Source organism: Saccopteryx bilineata, chromosome 5, assembly GCF_036850765.1.
Source record: "Saccopteryx bilineata isolate mSacBil1 chromosome 5, mSacBil1_pri_phased_curated, whole genome shotgun sequence".
Lineage (NCBI taxonomy): Eukaryota > Metazoa > Chordata > Mammalia > Chiroptera > Emballonuridae > Saccopteryx > Saccopteryx bilineata.
This window is the reverse complement of record NC_089494.1, coordinates 123,780,348-123,797,425: the sequence shown is the minus strand read 5'-3', so window position 1 is coordinate 123,797,425 and position 17,078 is coordinate 123,780,348. Positions and strand designations below refer to the sequence as shown.

Below are 17,078 nucleotides of genomic sequence, written 5' to 3'. Positions count from 1 at the left end.
TGCAACAATGTCAAATATAATTAAAGTGCATTAATCTAATGCAGTAAGAAATAGGAAAATAAATATTTATTTCCTACTGTTTTCTTAGTAATTAAAAATGCCTTAGTATGCAACCTTTCAAGAGAGTACCCAGTTTAACTGTAGATTTTATTGACTTCCCAGGGCCACATGGTGTTTATTATAACCATTTCTTGATCTACCTGCATAAAATGGTAAAGCATATATATAAACACATTTAACACAAAATAAATCCATCACAAATCCTTTTTCTTCTTCTGAATTTACAACAAATCTCAAAGTATGACAAAAGACATCAGTAAACTATGTTGGGGAAAAAACTTGGATACAACAGTTCTTTGGCCCAGAAAAGCACACAAACATTCTCCCACACTGACATGCCTATGACAGTGAATAGACACATTGTGTAGTAAAAGTACACAGAGACACATATAGACCAAGACAGACGTGTTTCTGTACTACAAACTTATGCATCTGGTTACACAAAGAAAGGCCTGGCACTCACATGTATTACTTCTGAATAATGTTATCTGTCCACAAAAGGATTTTCCTTTCTGATTAACAACAATTAATCATTCTATCTTTATAATCTGTGGTACCCTTAGAATCATGTGAATTAACATGATTCCACTCGAATTCTACCATTTCTAATAACACAAAATTTAGTCAAAAAGTAGGCCAGTGATTCCTCTGTTTCTGTTTTTATTACCTTGTAATTGCCAAACTTTTAAAGGTGCCATTTCATTGGTGCTCTCCACAAGATGCTTTCTGAGTTCTTTCAACTGTCCCTTCAGGTCAGGGTGCAGGTCTCTGAAAGAAATATAGCATCAGCCCTTCTCATGTCTTTTCTTTTTCAAAACACTCAGAAATTGGCTCCAATTTTATCTCCATGATTTTCCCCTCTTAGCACTAGAAAAATTCCTACACTGTAGGGAAAAATTATACTACAATTATATTTCTTAAAAAAGATGTTATAGAAAAATGTAAATTAATTTAAAAACCCTAAGATTTACAGATGATATCATGAATCACTACAACAGTGATTCCAGATGTTTCACTCACCTTGTTTGTTCCTTCCTTCCTTCCTTCCTTCCTTCCTTCCTTCCTTCCTTCCTCCCTCCCTCTCTCTCTCTCCCTCTCTCCCTCCCTCCCTCCATCCCTCCTTCTTTCCTTCCTTCCCTTCCTTTCTGTTTTTAAGTAACAGCACACATACACTGGGGGGAAAGCTCAACTAGTCCTTTGGTACAGAAGAGCAAGTACGACAGCAACAATCAATTCTGGATGGTACGTGATATTATTTTCCATACTTTTCTGAATCTTTAATATTTCTCCAAATAAAATTGGATGTATATTGCTACTGGGCCTCAAATGAAGTTCTTTCCACTATATGGTCATAAATCCTTTGGTCACATAAATACAGTTCTAGCTAACCAAGATTACTGGGTATTGTTTAATTTTATCTTAAAATACAGTACATTCTACTTAAGGCTAGTACAACAGAAGTTATACGAGCAGAGATATATCAATTACACAAATGGCTGACAGAATCATTCTGTTCTTTCAAATGCTAGAAACTCAAAATTTCTTTATTTTTTATTTTATTTATTTTCCAACCACAGCTTACATTCAATACCATTCCACACCAGGTTCAGACGTACAGAATCACAATGTCTTGCCTGACCAGGCGGTGGCGCAGTAGATAGAGCGTCGGACTGGGATGCGGAAGACCCAGGTTTGAGACCCCAAGGTCGCCAGCTTGAGCGCGGGCTCATCTGGTTTGAGCAAAAAGCCCACCAGCTTGAACCCAAGGTCGCTGGCTCCAGCAAGGGGTTACTTGGTCTGCTGGAGGCCCACGGTCAAGGCACATATGAGAAAGCAATCAATGAACAACTAAAGTGTTGCAACGCACAATGAAAAACTAATGATTGATGCTTCTCATCTCTCTCCGTTCCTGTCTGTCTGTCCCTGCCTATCCTCTCTCTGACTCACTCTCTGTCTCTGTAATAAATAAATAAATAAACAAACAAACAAACAGAATCACAATGTCTTAAATACAGTGTGTCCATAAAGTCATGGTGCACTTTTGACCGGTCACAAGAAAGCAACAGAAAACAATAGAAATGTGAAATCTGCACGAAATAAAAGGAAAACTCTCCCAGTTTCATACCTATTCAGTGCAGTTTGATGTGGGCTCACACACAGATTTTTTTAAGGCTCCTTAGGTAGCTATCCCGTGTAGCCTCTACAGACTTGTCACTGACTGATGGCCTACCAGAACAGGGTTTCTTCACCAAACTGCCGGTTTCCTTCAACTGCTTATCCCACCGAGTAATGTTATTCCTATGTGGTGGCACATCGTTATAAATGCGCCGATATTCACGTTGCACTTTGGTCACGGATTCGAATTTAGCAAGCCATAGAACACACTGAACTTTCCTCTGTAACATCCACATATCGACTGGCATGGCCGTGGGATGCTCCACTGTATACAAAGTGTTACGTCATCATCTGTGCATGCGCACATGCTGCCTCATCATCCTACAGAAACTTGGAGGGTTTTCCTTTTATTTGGTGCAGATTTCACATTTCTATCGTCTTTTGTTGCTTTTCTGTGACCGGTCAAAAGCGCACCATGACTTTACGGACACACTGTACAACATGCAGAGAGTAAGATATTTACTCTGGTCCTTCACCTTCCACCAAATCTACCTACAGTCACTACAAGCTCTTCATGATAAAAGTATCAAAAAATTGTCCAATTACATTAAGCACCTATTCAGAATGTCCAAAAAGAAAAAATACATGAAATCATAATGCTACCCAAAAACAGAAATGTAAAAAACATGAATATTTACAGGAATTCTGGGGCCAATAAAAAATGAAACCAGACTGCATACCAATGAGGCCAAAACTGGCATTAAAAACAAAATGTGCACTTGCACAGGATGAACACAACATATGCACAGTAACTTAACATGAACATCTCTGCTAATCCGTTAGTCTAGTTAAGACATTCCACTCAGTCAAATGTTAAAGAAAGTATATGAAGCTGAGTCTACACACATTATTTCTGTGTTAGCTTCTTTAAACAAACAAACAACAAAATAAAACAAAAAAAAGCATAATGTAAACATCCTAATTAAGATTTTTTCAGATAAAGCCTGACCAGGTGGTTGCACAGTGGATAGCGTCAGACTGGGATGCAGAGGACCCAGGTTCGAAACCCTGAGGCCACCGGCTTGAATGTGGGCTCATTCAGCTTGAGCAGAGGGTCACTGGCTTGAGCATGGGACCACAGACACGACCACATAGTTGCTGGTTTGAGCCCAATGGTCGCTGGCTTAAAGGCTAAGGTCGCTGGCTTGAGCAAGGGCTTACTTGCTCTGCTGCAGGCCCCAGTCAAGGCCTACATGAGAAAGCAGTCAATGAACAACTAAGGAGCCACAACAAAGAACTGATCCTTCTCATCTCTCTCCCTTCCTGTATGTCTGTCCCTGTCTGTCCCTCTGTCTCTGTCATAAAAACTAACAATAAAATAAAAAAAGATTTTCAGATAAAGAAGATTTAGGGCTCTGAACAGTTACCAAGTCATATCAGAAATAACTGCAACATTTAAAAGAAGAGCTAAGAAGACTGTTCAGACAAAAATCCCATGATACTTTCATAAAATGTGAAATTTTCTTCAAAACAAAACCATTTTCTGTCCTCTTTCATAAAGAGCAAACAGTAAGGCAATATTTTTGAGTTGAACATTTATAAAATCTCCTATGCATCCTATTACAACCCTTTTGCATTTTTCCAGACTATGTTTAGTATGAATAAATAGCTATGACCTCTCTAACTTAAAATACACTTGATTTTCTTGGGAAAATATTGACTGAAACAGATTTCTCCTATTATTATGTCAATCAAAAACTGGCATGTAACTTTATGCCATCAGTCACAGGCCCAGAAAAGGAAATCAATATAAGCCATAGCAAGTAGCCATAGTATTATTTAATATGTGATCATAATGACTGGAGACCACAAACTGTCCTATAATTAAGTGGTCATCTCTTCATATCAGATGACACATGTAAAATACTCAGACAGCAAGGAGAAAAATAAAGTTCACAGGTGAGGAAGCCTGCAGGTTTAAACAGAGTTATTCCCAAAAGAATATCCATACCTTAATTTTCCAAAGAGAAATCCTTGAACTTCATCAATAGGATCATTTTCACCAATCACTGTGGTGTTTACTTCAGTTCCTATAAAAGCACAGCAAATACATGTCTAATCACTCTGATAAGAAATAAAACACTACTACCCAGTGATTTTCAACCTTTTTTGAGCCGTGGCACATTTTTTACATTTACAAAATCCTGGGGCACACCACCTACCAAAATGACACAAAATGACACTCTAACACAGTACATATTATACATATAGTTAATAATATAGTTTCTAAATGTATTTATACTCACACCTGTCCATGTCTCACGGCACACTAGTGTGCCACGGCACACTGGTTGAAAAACACTGCTATTACCTTCGTAAATCTGAATAATGTAAAAAGAATCATAAAAATCTGAAATTATGGTATTATTTAAAATGTTGAATGCCTAATTTTGCAATGGCAACAAAGAGAATAAATGTGTTTTTATATAGCCTATGTTCCTGGATAAAATAACAAATTATTTTCCCTTAAGTTTTGGAAAATTACATGTTAAAAATTTCAAAATTAGGCCCTGGCCGGTTGGCAAAGTGGTAGAGCGTCGGCCTGGCGTGCAAGGGGTCCCGGGTTCGATTCCCGGCCAGGGCACACAGGAGAAGCGCCCATCTGCTTCTCCACCCCTCCCTCTCTCCTTCCACTCTGTCTCTCTCTTCCCCTCCTGCAGCCAAGGCTCCACTGGAGCAAAGATGGCCTGGGCACTGGGGATGGCTCCTTGGCCTCTGCCCCAGGCGCTAGAGTGGCTCTGGTCTCGGCAGAGCGATGCCCCGAAGGGGCAGAGCATCGCCCCCTGGTGGGCAGAGAGTCGCCCCCTGGTGGGCATGCCGGGTGGATCCCGGTCGGGCGCATGCAGGAGTCTGTCTGTCTCTCCCCATTTCCAGCTTCAGAAAAATACAAAAAAAATTTTTTTTCAAAATTAATACCTTTAAAATTATGATGAACAGATTTTTCAATATAAAAATTCTAAGACTACCCAAACAGGCATCCCCTAAACAGAATTACTCAGAATAGAGTGATGAGTTACGAGGCACTTTCTCATGTCCCCAAGCCAATCCTTTTTATCTTTACAATGAGCTCAAAGAAATAAAAAATATTGTACATAAAACGTGTGGTTGAAATAATGAATGCAAAAACCTAGTTCTCTGGCCAGTAAACTATGGCTCGCAAGCCACATGCGGCTCTTTGGCCCCTTATGTGTGGCTCTTCCACGGAGGTGCTACCTCAATAAGGAAGGTACCTACCTATATAGTTTAAGTTTAAAAAATTTGGCTCTCAAAAGAAATTTCAATTGTTGTACTGTTGATATTTGGCTCTGTTGACTAATGAGTTTGTCAACCACTGCTGTAGAGCATGACAGGAAGTATCCATAGTAAACCGTACCAAGTGCAGAAAATACTTAAAAACATTAAATCATTCATTAATTATAGTATAGTTTAAGATTTCACATCAGGCCATACATTAATGGCTATCTGTGAACTATATACCATCAATAACAATATATTGAACACTTTTGTGCAAAAAACTGCTTATTTCTTTATTTATACAGTTTATTTTCTCCACACAAGTACTTTAAGACGCATCTAACATTGTCTGTACTTTACCCAGGAAAAATGAGGACATAAAAAATTTGCTAATGTCACCCTACTCAGATATAATAGAACAAGAATTCAAACACAGGTTCATCATATTCTTTTTTTTCGTGTGTGTGTGTGTGTGTGTGTGTGTGTGTGTAAGAGAGAGAGAGAGAGAGAGAGACAGAGAGAGACAGAGAGAGAGAGAGGGACAAACAGAAACAGACAGGAAGGGGGAGAGATGAGAAGTATTAATTCTTTGTTGCAGCATCTTAGTTGTTCATTGATTGTTCTCATATGTGCCTTGGCCAGAGGGCTGCAGCAGAGCAAATGATCCCTTGCTCAAGCCAGCAAACTTGGGCTTCAAGCCAAGGCTACCTTTGGGCTCCAGCCAGAGAACATGGGGTCACGTCTATGACCCCACACTCAAGCCAGCAACCCCACACTCATGGTGGTGAGCCCGCGCTCAAGCTGGCGATCTCAGGGCTTCGAACCTGGGTCTTCTGCAACCCAGTTCGATGCTCTATTCACTGCGCCACCACCTGGTCAGGCAGCTTATCATATTCTTAAATCCATTCTTTAACAAGTTCCACTTAACTCATATTTTCAAAAAGAAAATGCATTGGCCTAGTTCATAAATTCACCTTTCACCTGAGTATCATCCTTGGCCTTGTATTCAGTGCTCTTGATGGCAAGTTCCACACCATATCCAGAGAGGTAAACAGGCTCTTCTCTGGGATTCTAAAAGCAGAGTAAGTGTCCACCATTACCGCTGAGCTCTTCACATGTCACAGAGTATATAGAACATGACCATGTACACCTGGGATTATGTACTCAGAATGTACTTGAACTCCCGTGGGAATCCTATCCTCCTTTGGATCCTATATCCTGCCACACATATGGGAATGGGAATTCCAAGGTAGAAGCAAAATCAGATGAAGGAACAGCTGAAAGGACAAAGGTCACCAAACCATGTGAAGAAATGGAGAAAGAGAAAGAGTCCCAGAACCTACACAGCAGGGTAGAAAATGAGTGAGGTTTCAAATCCAGATGTGCTTTGTTGGGACCATGTGTGCAAATGTATACTTGCATGGACTAAGCATCCAATATTTATCAAGCTTATTAGAATACAGAAAGAAACTTTAAGGCTAACAATCTTTACATACAAATAATATAAGTGCTAGATGTTATACAAGTTTCAAAGATTAATCTTCAATCACTTCTACCTGATTTTTACCAACTTAGAAATCCTTCTTTTTCTACTTTATGAAAAGATTTCAAAAATAAAAAATATTTTTAAAAAGGTTTCAAAAGGAACTGAATTAAAGAACCAGTCCTTATACGTGACCATATTAAGTCTACACCAAATTAAGTATAATTTTACATGATCCATTTTGAAATAGAATAAACTTATTAAGCTAATTTTTCAGCATACCTTTTACATTTCTTGAGAAAGGCAAGCAAAGTATCTTCTATGTGCAAATAACTTTAATGAAAGTACTTTACTACGGAGAGACAAGATGGCCATGGAGTAGAAAGATGTTCCAACTCCCACATCCCAGAACCAAAGTGGATTACAACTTAATTTTGAGAACAGCCATCTTGAAAGAACAATTTTAGACTGAACTAAGAGGATTCTATAGCCAATAACCACCAAAGAAGCCACACTGAGATCGGTAGAAAAAGCAGAGACGTGGAGAGGGCTGCCTCACTCCCAAGAGTAACGGCCCGGAGGGACTCTCGTAGTGGGAAGGGCTGCCCAGCGAGTTGTGGGTCCTCACCCCCAGAACCGGAGTCCCAAATAGAGCCCTGGAGCCTGCAACGGGCAAATGGACAACTATATTTGGTGGAGAAAGAAGCCTAGATACTGTTTGAGAGGAGACAGAACTCTCGGACCCAGCCTCCATATTCAAGGGACCGCACAAAAAGCCTCACTCACAACCACCTTCCCGGGGCTCCAGGAGTGAGAGTGCTAGAGGTCTGGAGTTCTCAAAGGAGAATGTGGTCTTGGAAGCACAGGGGGAGACACTTTGAGGGATGGACACCCTAACCCCTGGGCTGAGTCACTCCCCAAATCTAAAGTGAACATTTTTCCTGGGAGCAGCAACACCAGCAAAGGGAAGAAATTACCCCGCCCACTGGAGGATCTTCTGCTACAGTCAGAACAAAGAGGCACTTAGATGCAGGCAGCACATTAGGGACAATACGTGACTGCAGAGGTCTCAGCTACACCGGCGCCACACACTGCTAATGCTTGCCAGTGGCAGGCGTGGCTGAAGCCAGGACGGTCCGATGGAGCACGCACGAACCCACGCTTGGAGGCAGAGGGGGCCCGGACGACAGTGGAGATGGTCCAAGCAGGCACGCACAGGCCTGCCCACAAGGGGGAGGCCACAGAGGCGGCTAAAAAGGTCCAAGCTGGCGCACAATACCACAGGCTGGCATGGGCCAGCCCTTGGACCTCAGAGGCGGTCTGAGCGGGAGCACACAGGCTGGCCAGGGGCAACCAAGGAGGCGGGCTGGCACCAGCAGCACCCAAGCCCAAACACCCGAGAAGGCAGCAGCAGGAGGCCAAGCAGACAGACCACACAGGCCACACCCACTGAACCCCAATGACCACACCCTTCTGAGCACTGAAAAAGAAAAAATAAAATAAAAGTCTGGATAGAATGACACCTAAGGCTAACAGGCAAGCCAAATCCAATACTGTACCTAATCAATGAATTACAGTACTGAGCCCAACAAGTAGCCAGCAATAAGAGGCAACAGAAAGCAGATCTCAGGGGAACTTGAACATTTAAAGGAACTTCCCCTAGGCCAAGAGTAGTAAAAGATAGCCTAGAAGTGCAACTCATATTTACAACAGAAGCTGGGCCCAGCAGAGGCAGCCACAAGATCAGGATTGCCTGTAGCTCCAAAAAGGTTGATAAGAGCCAGTCATAGGCAGTGACCCCCACTGATCTGCACCACACGCTGGCCAGGGAGGTTCAGGACAGAAATATTCAGCAGCCAGATACGAAGAGCATGAGTTCAGAACCTAACATTGCTTGTTAGAGTGGTAGTTTAAGGAAGGGCTCCAGCTAACACACAGAAAATGCTGACATAAACAGCAAAAAAAAATAGTGATAGCAGTTAAGTAGCCCACAGCAGATTACAAACAAGAGCTGATGCCAACCTAGAAAGAAGACAACTGAAAATTGAAGACAAACAATACCAACCCTAGACTCAGCTAGCTACACAAACAACACACCCAAAGAAAGAGTGTATACACAGAAAAAATGGGAAGACAAAGAAAAGGAATCCAAATGAATGAACAAGAGAAATCCCCAGAAAAAGAACTAAGTGAGATGGAAATAACCAAATTACCGGATGCAGAGTTTAAAATAATGATTGTTAGGATGCTCAAAGATGTTAGAGATACAATGGATGGACATAATGAACACCTAATAAACAGATAACAAGCATCAAAAAGGACAATGAAATCATAAAAAAGAACCAGTCACAAATGACAAACACAATATCAGAAATGAAGACTGCACTAGAAGGAATTAAAAGCAGGCTGGATGAAGCAGAAGATCGAATCAGCGATTGAGAAGACAAGATAAACAAAAACAGGGAAACAAGCAGCAAAATAAAAAGAGGCTCAAAAAGACTAAGGAAACCCTAAGAGAGCTCTGTGACAACGTGAAGAGAAATAAAATCTGCATCATAGGGATTCCTGAAGGAGAAGAAAAAGAACAAGGGATATCAAACCTCACTGACAAAATCATAGCTGAAAACTTCCCTAAATTGATGCAGGAAAAAGTCACACAAATTCAAGAAGTACAGAGAATCCCAATAAAGAGGAATCCAAAGAGACTTACACCAAGACACATCATAATTAAAATACCAAAGCTAGGACATAAAAAAAGAATACTAAGAGCTGCAAGAGAAAAGCAGTCAATCAGCTACAAAGGAGTCCTCATAAGGATGATATCTGACTTCTCAACAGAAACACTTGAGACCAGAAGAAAATGGCAAGAAATATTCAAAGTAATGCAGAACAACCAAGACTTCTTTATCCAGCAAGGCTACTGTTTAAAATTGAAATAGACTTTTCTCGCCTGACCAGGCAGTGGCGCAGTGGATAGAGAGTCAAACTGGGATGCAGAGGACCGAGGTTCGAGACTCCGAGGTCGCCAGCTTGAGCGTGGGCTCATCTGGTTTGAGCAAAATCGCATCAGCTTGAACCCAAGGTTGCTGGCTAGGGCAAGGGGTTACTCGGTCTGCTGAAAGCCCGCGGTCAAGGCACATATGAGAAAGCCATCAATGAACAACTAAGGGGTTGCAACGCGCAATGAAAAACTAATAATTGATGCTTCTCATCTCTCCCCATTCCTGTCTGTCTATCCCACTCTCTGACTCACTCTCTGTCTCTGTAAAAAATAAATAAATAAATAAATAAATAAATAAATAAATGAATGAATGAATAAATAAAATTTAAAAATAAAAAATAAAATTGAAATAGAAATAGAAAGCCTGAGCAGGCCGTGGTGCAGTGGATAGAGAGTTGGACTGGGACGCAGAAGACCCAGGTTAGAGACGCCGAGGTCGCCAGCTTAAGCACGGGCTCACCATGTTTGAGCAAGGCTCACTAGCTTGAGCCCAAGGTCGCTGGCTTGAGCAAGGAGTCACTCGGTCTGTTGTAGCCCCCTGCTACATATGAGAAATCAATCACTGAACAACTAAGGAACCGCAATGAAGAATTGATGTTTCCCATCTCTCTCGCTTCTTGTCTGTCTGTCCCTATCTGTCCCTCTCTCTGGCTCTCTCTGGCTCTGCCCCGCCCCCCAAAAATACGAAGCTTCCCAGAAAAAAAAAAAACTCAAGGAAGTGATAACAACCGAATCAATACTGCAAGAAATGTTAAGAGGCCTGTTGTAAACAGAACAAAGGGTGAAAAAAATCTAGTAAAAAAGTAATGTAGATTTAAAGAATAAAATGACAATAAACAACTACATATCAATAATAACCTTAAATGTAAGTGGATTAAATGCTCCAATCAAAAGAATTAAGATAGCTGCATGGATAAGAAAACAGAACCCATACATATGGTGTCTACATGAGACCAACCTCAAAAAAAAAGATACACATAGACTGAAAGGGTGGAAAAAAATAATTCATGCAAATGAAAATGAAATAAAAGCTGGGATAGCAATAATTATATCTGACAAAATACACTTTAAAACAAAGCCTATAGTAAGGGATAAAGAAGGTCACTACATAATGATTAATGGAGCAATCCAACAGGAAGATATAACCATTATAAATATCTATGCACCTAATATAGGAGCACCTAGATATATAAAGTAGACTTTGAAGGACATAAAGGAGGAGATCAACAGCAATACTATAATAGTAGGGGATTTCAATAACCCACTAACATTACTGGATAGATCCTCAAGAAAGAAAATTAACAAACAGCAGACTTAAAGAACACACTACATCAACTGGATTTAATAGATAACTTGAGAAACTTTCACCCTAAAGCAGTAGAATATACATTCTATTCAAGTGTTCATGGTACATTCCCTATGAGAGACCACATGTTAGGGCACAAAACAAGTCTCAATAAATTTCAGAAGATTGAAATCTTATCAAGCATTTTCTCTGATCACAATTAAACTAGAAATCAACTACAATAGAAAAACTGAAAAACACTCAACTCTTGGAAACTAAATGGCATATTATTAAATAACGAATGGGTCAACAATGAGATCAAGGAAGAAATAAAACATTTCCTTGAAACAAATGAAAAAGAGCCTACAACAACTCAAAATTTATGAGACAGTCTGACCAGGCGGTGGCGCATTGGATGGAGTGTTGGACTGGAATGTGGAGGACCCAGGTTCAAGACCCCGAGGTTGCCAGCTTAAGCGCGGGCTCATCTGGTTTGAGCAGAGCTCACCAGCTTGGACCCAAGGTCAATGGCTCGGGCAAGGGGTTACTCGATCTGCTGTGGCCCCCCGGTCAGGGCAATCAATGAACAACTTAGGTATCGCAAGGAAAAAACTGATGGTTGATGCTTCTCATCTCTCTCCATTCCTGTCTGTCTATCCCTCTTTCTGACTCTCTTGGTTTCTGTAAAAAAATAAAAAATTTATGGGACACAGCAAAAGCAGTCCTGCAAGGGAAGTTCATAACATTACAGGCATACCTCAAGAACCTAGAAAAAGCTCAAATAAACAACTTAACCTTGCATCTAAAGGAACTAAAAAAAACACAAAAAAACAGTAATTAAGGTGAGAAAAAGTATAAAAAAAGAAATAATAAAGATTGGAGCAGAAATAAATGACATAGAGGCTAAGAAAACAAGACAGAGGTTAATGAAACCAAGAGCTGGTTCTTTGAATAGATAAAGAAGATTGATGAACCTTAAACCAGACACACCAAGAAAAAAAGAAAGAGGACTCAAATAAATAAAATTAGAAATGAGAGTGCAGAAGTAACAACAGACACAGCAGAAATACAAAAGATTCTAAGAAAATACTATGAAGAACTGTATGCCAAAAAATTAGACAACCTAGGTGAGATGGACAAATTCTTTGAAACATATAACCTTTCAAAAATCAATCTGGAAGAATCAGAAAACCTAAACACACCAATTACAACAATTGAGTTCGAAACGGTTATCAAAAAACTCCCAACAAACAAAAGTCCTGGGCCAGATGGCTTAACAGGAGAATTCTACCAAATATTCAAAGAACTACTCTTTTCCTTCTCAAGCTATTTCAAAACATCCAAGAAGAAGACTTCCAAACTCCTTTTATGATGTGAGCATAATACTGATTCCAAAACCAGGCAAAGAGAACAACAAAGAGAAAAAACTAGTGAGTCCGTAAAGCAGCGGTTCTCAACCTGTGGGTCGCGACCCACAGGTTGAGAACCGCGGCCGTAAACTCATGGTGCACTTTTGACCAGTCACAGGAAAGCAACAAAACACGATAGAAATGTGAAATCTGCACCAAATAAAAGAAAAACCTTCCCAGTTCCTGTAGGATGATGAGGCAGCATGTGTGCATGTGCAGATGATGACATAGCACAGTGTATACAGCGGAGCAGCCCATGGCCATGCCAGTCAAGATGTGGACGGTACAGAGGAAAGTTCAGTGTGTTCTGTGGCTCACTAAATTCAAATCCGTGACCAAAGTGAAACGTGAATATCGGCGCATTTATAACGACGTGCGGGCCTGACCTGTGGTGGTGCAGTGGATAAAGCATCAACCTCGAATGCTGGGGTTGCTGGTTCAAAACCCTGGGCTTGCCTGATCAAGGCACCTATGGGAGTTGATGCTTTCTGCGCTCCCTCCTTTCTCTCTCCCCTCTCTAATAATAATGATAATAATAATAATAAATAAAAATTAAAATATAACGATGTGCCACCACATAGGAATAACATTACTCGGTGGAATAAGCAGTTGAAGGTAACCAGCAGTTTGGTGGAGAAATCCTGTTCTGGTAGGCCATCAGTCAGTGACAAGTCTGTAGAGGCTACACGGGATAGCTACCTAAGGAGCCCTAAAAAATCTGTGCGTGAGGCCACATTGAACTGCACTGAATAGGTACTGGGAGAATTTTCCTTTTATTGGGTACAGATTTCACATTTCTATCGTCTCTTCTTGCTTTCCTGTGACTGGTCAAAAATGCACCACGACATTACGGACACACTGTATAAGCCAATATCCCTGATGAATTTAGATGCTACTATTCTCAAAAAAATATTAGGAAACCGGATCCAGCAATACATGAAAAAAATCATACATCATGATCAAGTGGGATTTATTCTGGAGAGGCAAGGATAGTATAATATTATTAAACTCATCAAATAAACAAAAAGGAGAAAAACCACATGATAATTTCAATAGATGCAGGAAAAGATTTAATAAAAGCCAGCACCCATACATGATCAAAACTCTCAGCAAAGAGGAAATACAGGAAACATACCTAAACATGATAAAGGCCATCTATGACAAACCCACAGCCAACATCATACTCAATGGGCAAAAATTAAAAGCAATTCCCTTGAGATCAGGAACAAGGCAGGGGTGCCCCCTTTCACCACTCTTATTCAATATAGCACTGGAAGTTCTAGCAACAGCAATCAGACAAGAAGAAGAAATAAAAGGCATCCAAATTGGAAAAGAAGAAGTAAAATTATCATTTGCTGATGATACTGTACATAGAATACCCTAAAGTCTCTGTCAAAACACTATTGGACCTGATAAATGAATTCAGCAAAGCAGTAACATATATAATTTTTTTTTTTGTATTTTTCTGAAGCTGGAAACGGGGAGAGACAGTCAGACAGACTCCCGCATGTGCCCGACCGGGATCCACCTGGCACGCCCACCAGGGGCGACGCTCTGCCCACCAGGGAGCGATGCTCTGCCCCTCTGGGGCGTCGCTCTGCCGCGACCAGAGCCACTCTAGCGCCTGGGGCAGAGGCCAAGGAGCCATCCCCAGCGCCCAGGCCATTTTTGCTCCAATGGAGCCTTGGCTGCAGGAGGAGAAGAGAGAGACAGAGAGGAAGGAGGGGAGGAGGTGGAGAAGCAAACGAGCGCTTCTCCTATGTGCCCTGGCTGGGAATCGAACCTGGGTCCCCCGCACGCCAGACCGACGCTCTACCGCTGAGCCAACTGGCCAGGGCCAAGATATATAATTAATACCCAGAAATCAGAGGCATTTTTATATACCAACAATGAACTGTCTGAAAGAGAAATTAAGAAAAAAATCCCCAACACTATTACAACCAAAAAAAATAAAGTTCCCCGGAGTAAATTTAACCAAGGAGGTTAAAGACTTGTTCTCGGATAATTATAAAACATTGATAATTTTAGAAGGTCAGGAATTTGTTCCCTGGCTCATGTGAGATCTAATCAGTAATTTTTTTAAGTTAAATAAAGATTGAAAAAACAGAGAAAAAGATGGCAGCGAGGTAGGCGGATGCACAGGCGCCCAGCTCTCACCACCAAACTGGAATACAAATCAATTTAGGAAAAATCAGCATGAAAAAACAACTCTGAACTGCAAGAACAGCTCTCAAAAACCAAGGAGCAAAGAAGAAGCCACAAGAATCCTGGTAGAGAGTGCCTGAACCTCCTCTGCTTACCGGAACGGAGGGTGGGGGGGGGGGGTGAGGCTGAGAGCCCAGAGAGGATCTCAGAGGGAAAAGAGCAGAAACTACTGCTCACAGCCACTTGCCTGGCAACCAGGGAGTGAGGTGCATTGAAAAGACCAGCTTATCTCCCAAGTGGAAAGGACAGGGAGACGGACAGACTGTGAGGGGCTAAGGAATGCAGGAAACGAACTAAAAAAGCTGACTCATCCATGCTGGAGGCAGCCATAGCTGGGGGAGAGACTAAACCTTTCACAAAACAGAGCTGAAGTGCTTCTGGATCAGAGATCTCTGACATCTCTACAGCTCCAATCAGCACAACAAGACACAGCTGAAAACAAGAAGTCGGGAGGAGGGGCAGTAACTCAGGTCTCCATGGAGTTCTGAGATACACCTCCCCCTACTGAAGCTGAGAAAACACCCTGCCCCCAGTGAGATTAGCTGGCTAAAGACGCCTTCAGAGTCTCAGGTTAAACCCATCGCATTCCTGGATACAGTTTCAAGGAAGCCCCCTGCTGAGATCAGTAAACCAGACTATCACCTGTTAAGAAAACAAACAAATCAAGACTTCAAAACTGCCAAAATCGGAAAGTGGACTACAGATAACAGCTGATACCAAGCCAAGAAGACCTAGAAATAACACAACTGAAAACTGGAGGCAGACAACACCAAGCCTCGACTCAACCAACTCTACAAATAAAACACCCAAAAAAGAGGATGAGAAGACAAAGGAGTGCAATCCAAATGAAACCACAAGAGACACCTTCCAGAGATGAACTGAGTGATATGGAAATAATCAAACTTCCAGATGCGGAGTTCAAAATAATGATTGTAAGGATGCTTAGGGATCTTAGAACAACAATGGATGGTCAGTATGAAAACCTAAATAAAGAAATAGCAAGTATAAAAAAGAATCAGTTGGAGATGACAAATACAATATCAGAAATAAAGACCACAATGGAAGGAATTAAAAACAGGATAGATAGAGCAGAGGATCAAATCAGCGAGTTAGAGGACAACTGGAATGAAGGCATGAAAGCAGACAAGAAAAGAGAAGAGACTCAAAAAGTCAGAAGAAACTCTTAGAGAGCTCTGTGACAACATGAAGAGAAATAACATCCGCATCATAGGGGTTCCTGAAGAAGAAGAAAAAGAACAAGGGATAGAGACTTTGTTCAATCATATCATAGCTGAAAACTTCCCTAAATTAATGCAACAGAAACTCTCACAAATCCAAGAAGCACAGAGGACTCCATTAAAGAGAAACCCAAAGAAACCTACACCAAGACACATCATAATTAAAATACCAAAGCTAAGCGATAAGGAGAAAATATTAAAAGCTGCAAGAGAAAAAAAAGTTATCACCTACAAAGGAGCCCCCATAAGGATGACATCTGACTTCTCAACAGAAACACTTGAGGCCAGAAGGGAATGGCAAGAAATATTCAAAGTAATGCAGAACAAGAACCTACAACCAAGACGACTTTATCCAGCAAGGCTATCGTTTAAAATCGAAGGAGAAATAAAAAGCTTCCCAGACAAAAAACAACTCAAGGAATTCATTACAACCAAACCAATGCTGCAGGAAATATTAAGGGGCCTGGTGTAAACAGATCAAAGTGGGAAAAGAATACAGCAAAAAAAAAAAAAAAAAAAAAAAAAAAAAAAGGAATACACCTTTAAAGAAGAAAATGGCAATAAACAACTACATATCAATAATAACCTTAAATGTAAATGGATTAAATGATCCAATCAAAAGACATAGGGTAGCAGCGTGGATAAGAAAACAGGACCCATACATACGTTGTCTACAAGAGACACACCTTAGAACAAAAGACACACATAGATTGAAGGTAAAAGGATGGAAAAAATGTTTCATGCAAATGGAAATGAAAAAAAAGCTGGGTTAGCCATACTTATATCAGACAAATTGGACTTTAAAACAAAGGATATAGTAAGAGATAAAGAAGGCCACTACATAATGATAAAGGGAGTAATCCAACAGGAAGATATAACTATTATAAATATCTATGCACCTAATATAGGAGCATCTAAATATATAAAGCAGACTTTGATGGATTTAAAGGGCGAGATCAACAGCAATACTATAATAGTAGGGGATTTC

General features: G+C 40.7%; 1 protein-coding gene across 4 annotated transcripts in view; it reads right to left on the bottom strand.

Moving 5' to 3' along the window:
• The window catches only part of UGGT1 (UDP-glucose glycoprotein glucosyltransferase 1), a 274,935-nt gene that overhangs the window by 163,110 nt on the left and 94,747 nt on the right, over positions 1-17,078 (bottom strand). For all 4 annotated transcript variants that reach the window (XM_066232988.1, XM_066232987.1, XM_066232989.1 and 1 more), the window contains 3 exons: positions 6,444-6,540; positions 4,187-4,265; positions 728-828 (listed from right to left, as the gene is read on the bottom strand). In XM_066232988.1, the coding sequence (XP_066089085.1) occupies positions 728-828; positions 4,187-4,265; positions 6,444-6,540 (277 nt within the window). The remainder of the gene's footprint in view (positions 1-727; positions 829-4,186; positions 4,266-6,443; positions 6,541-17,078) is intronic.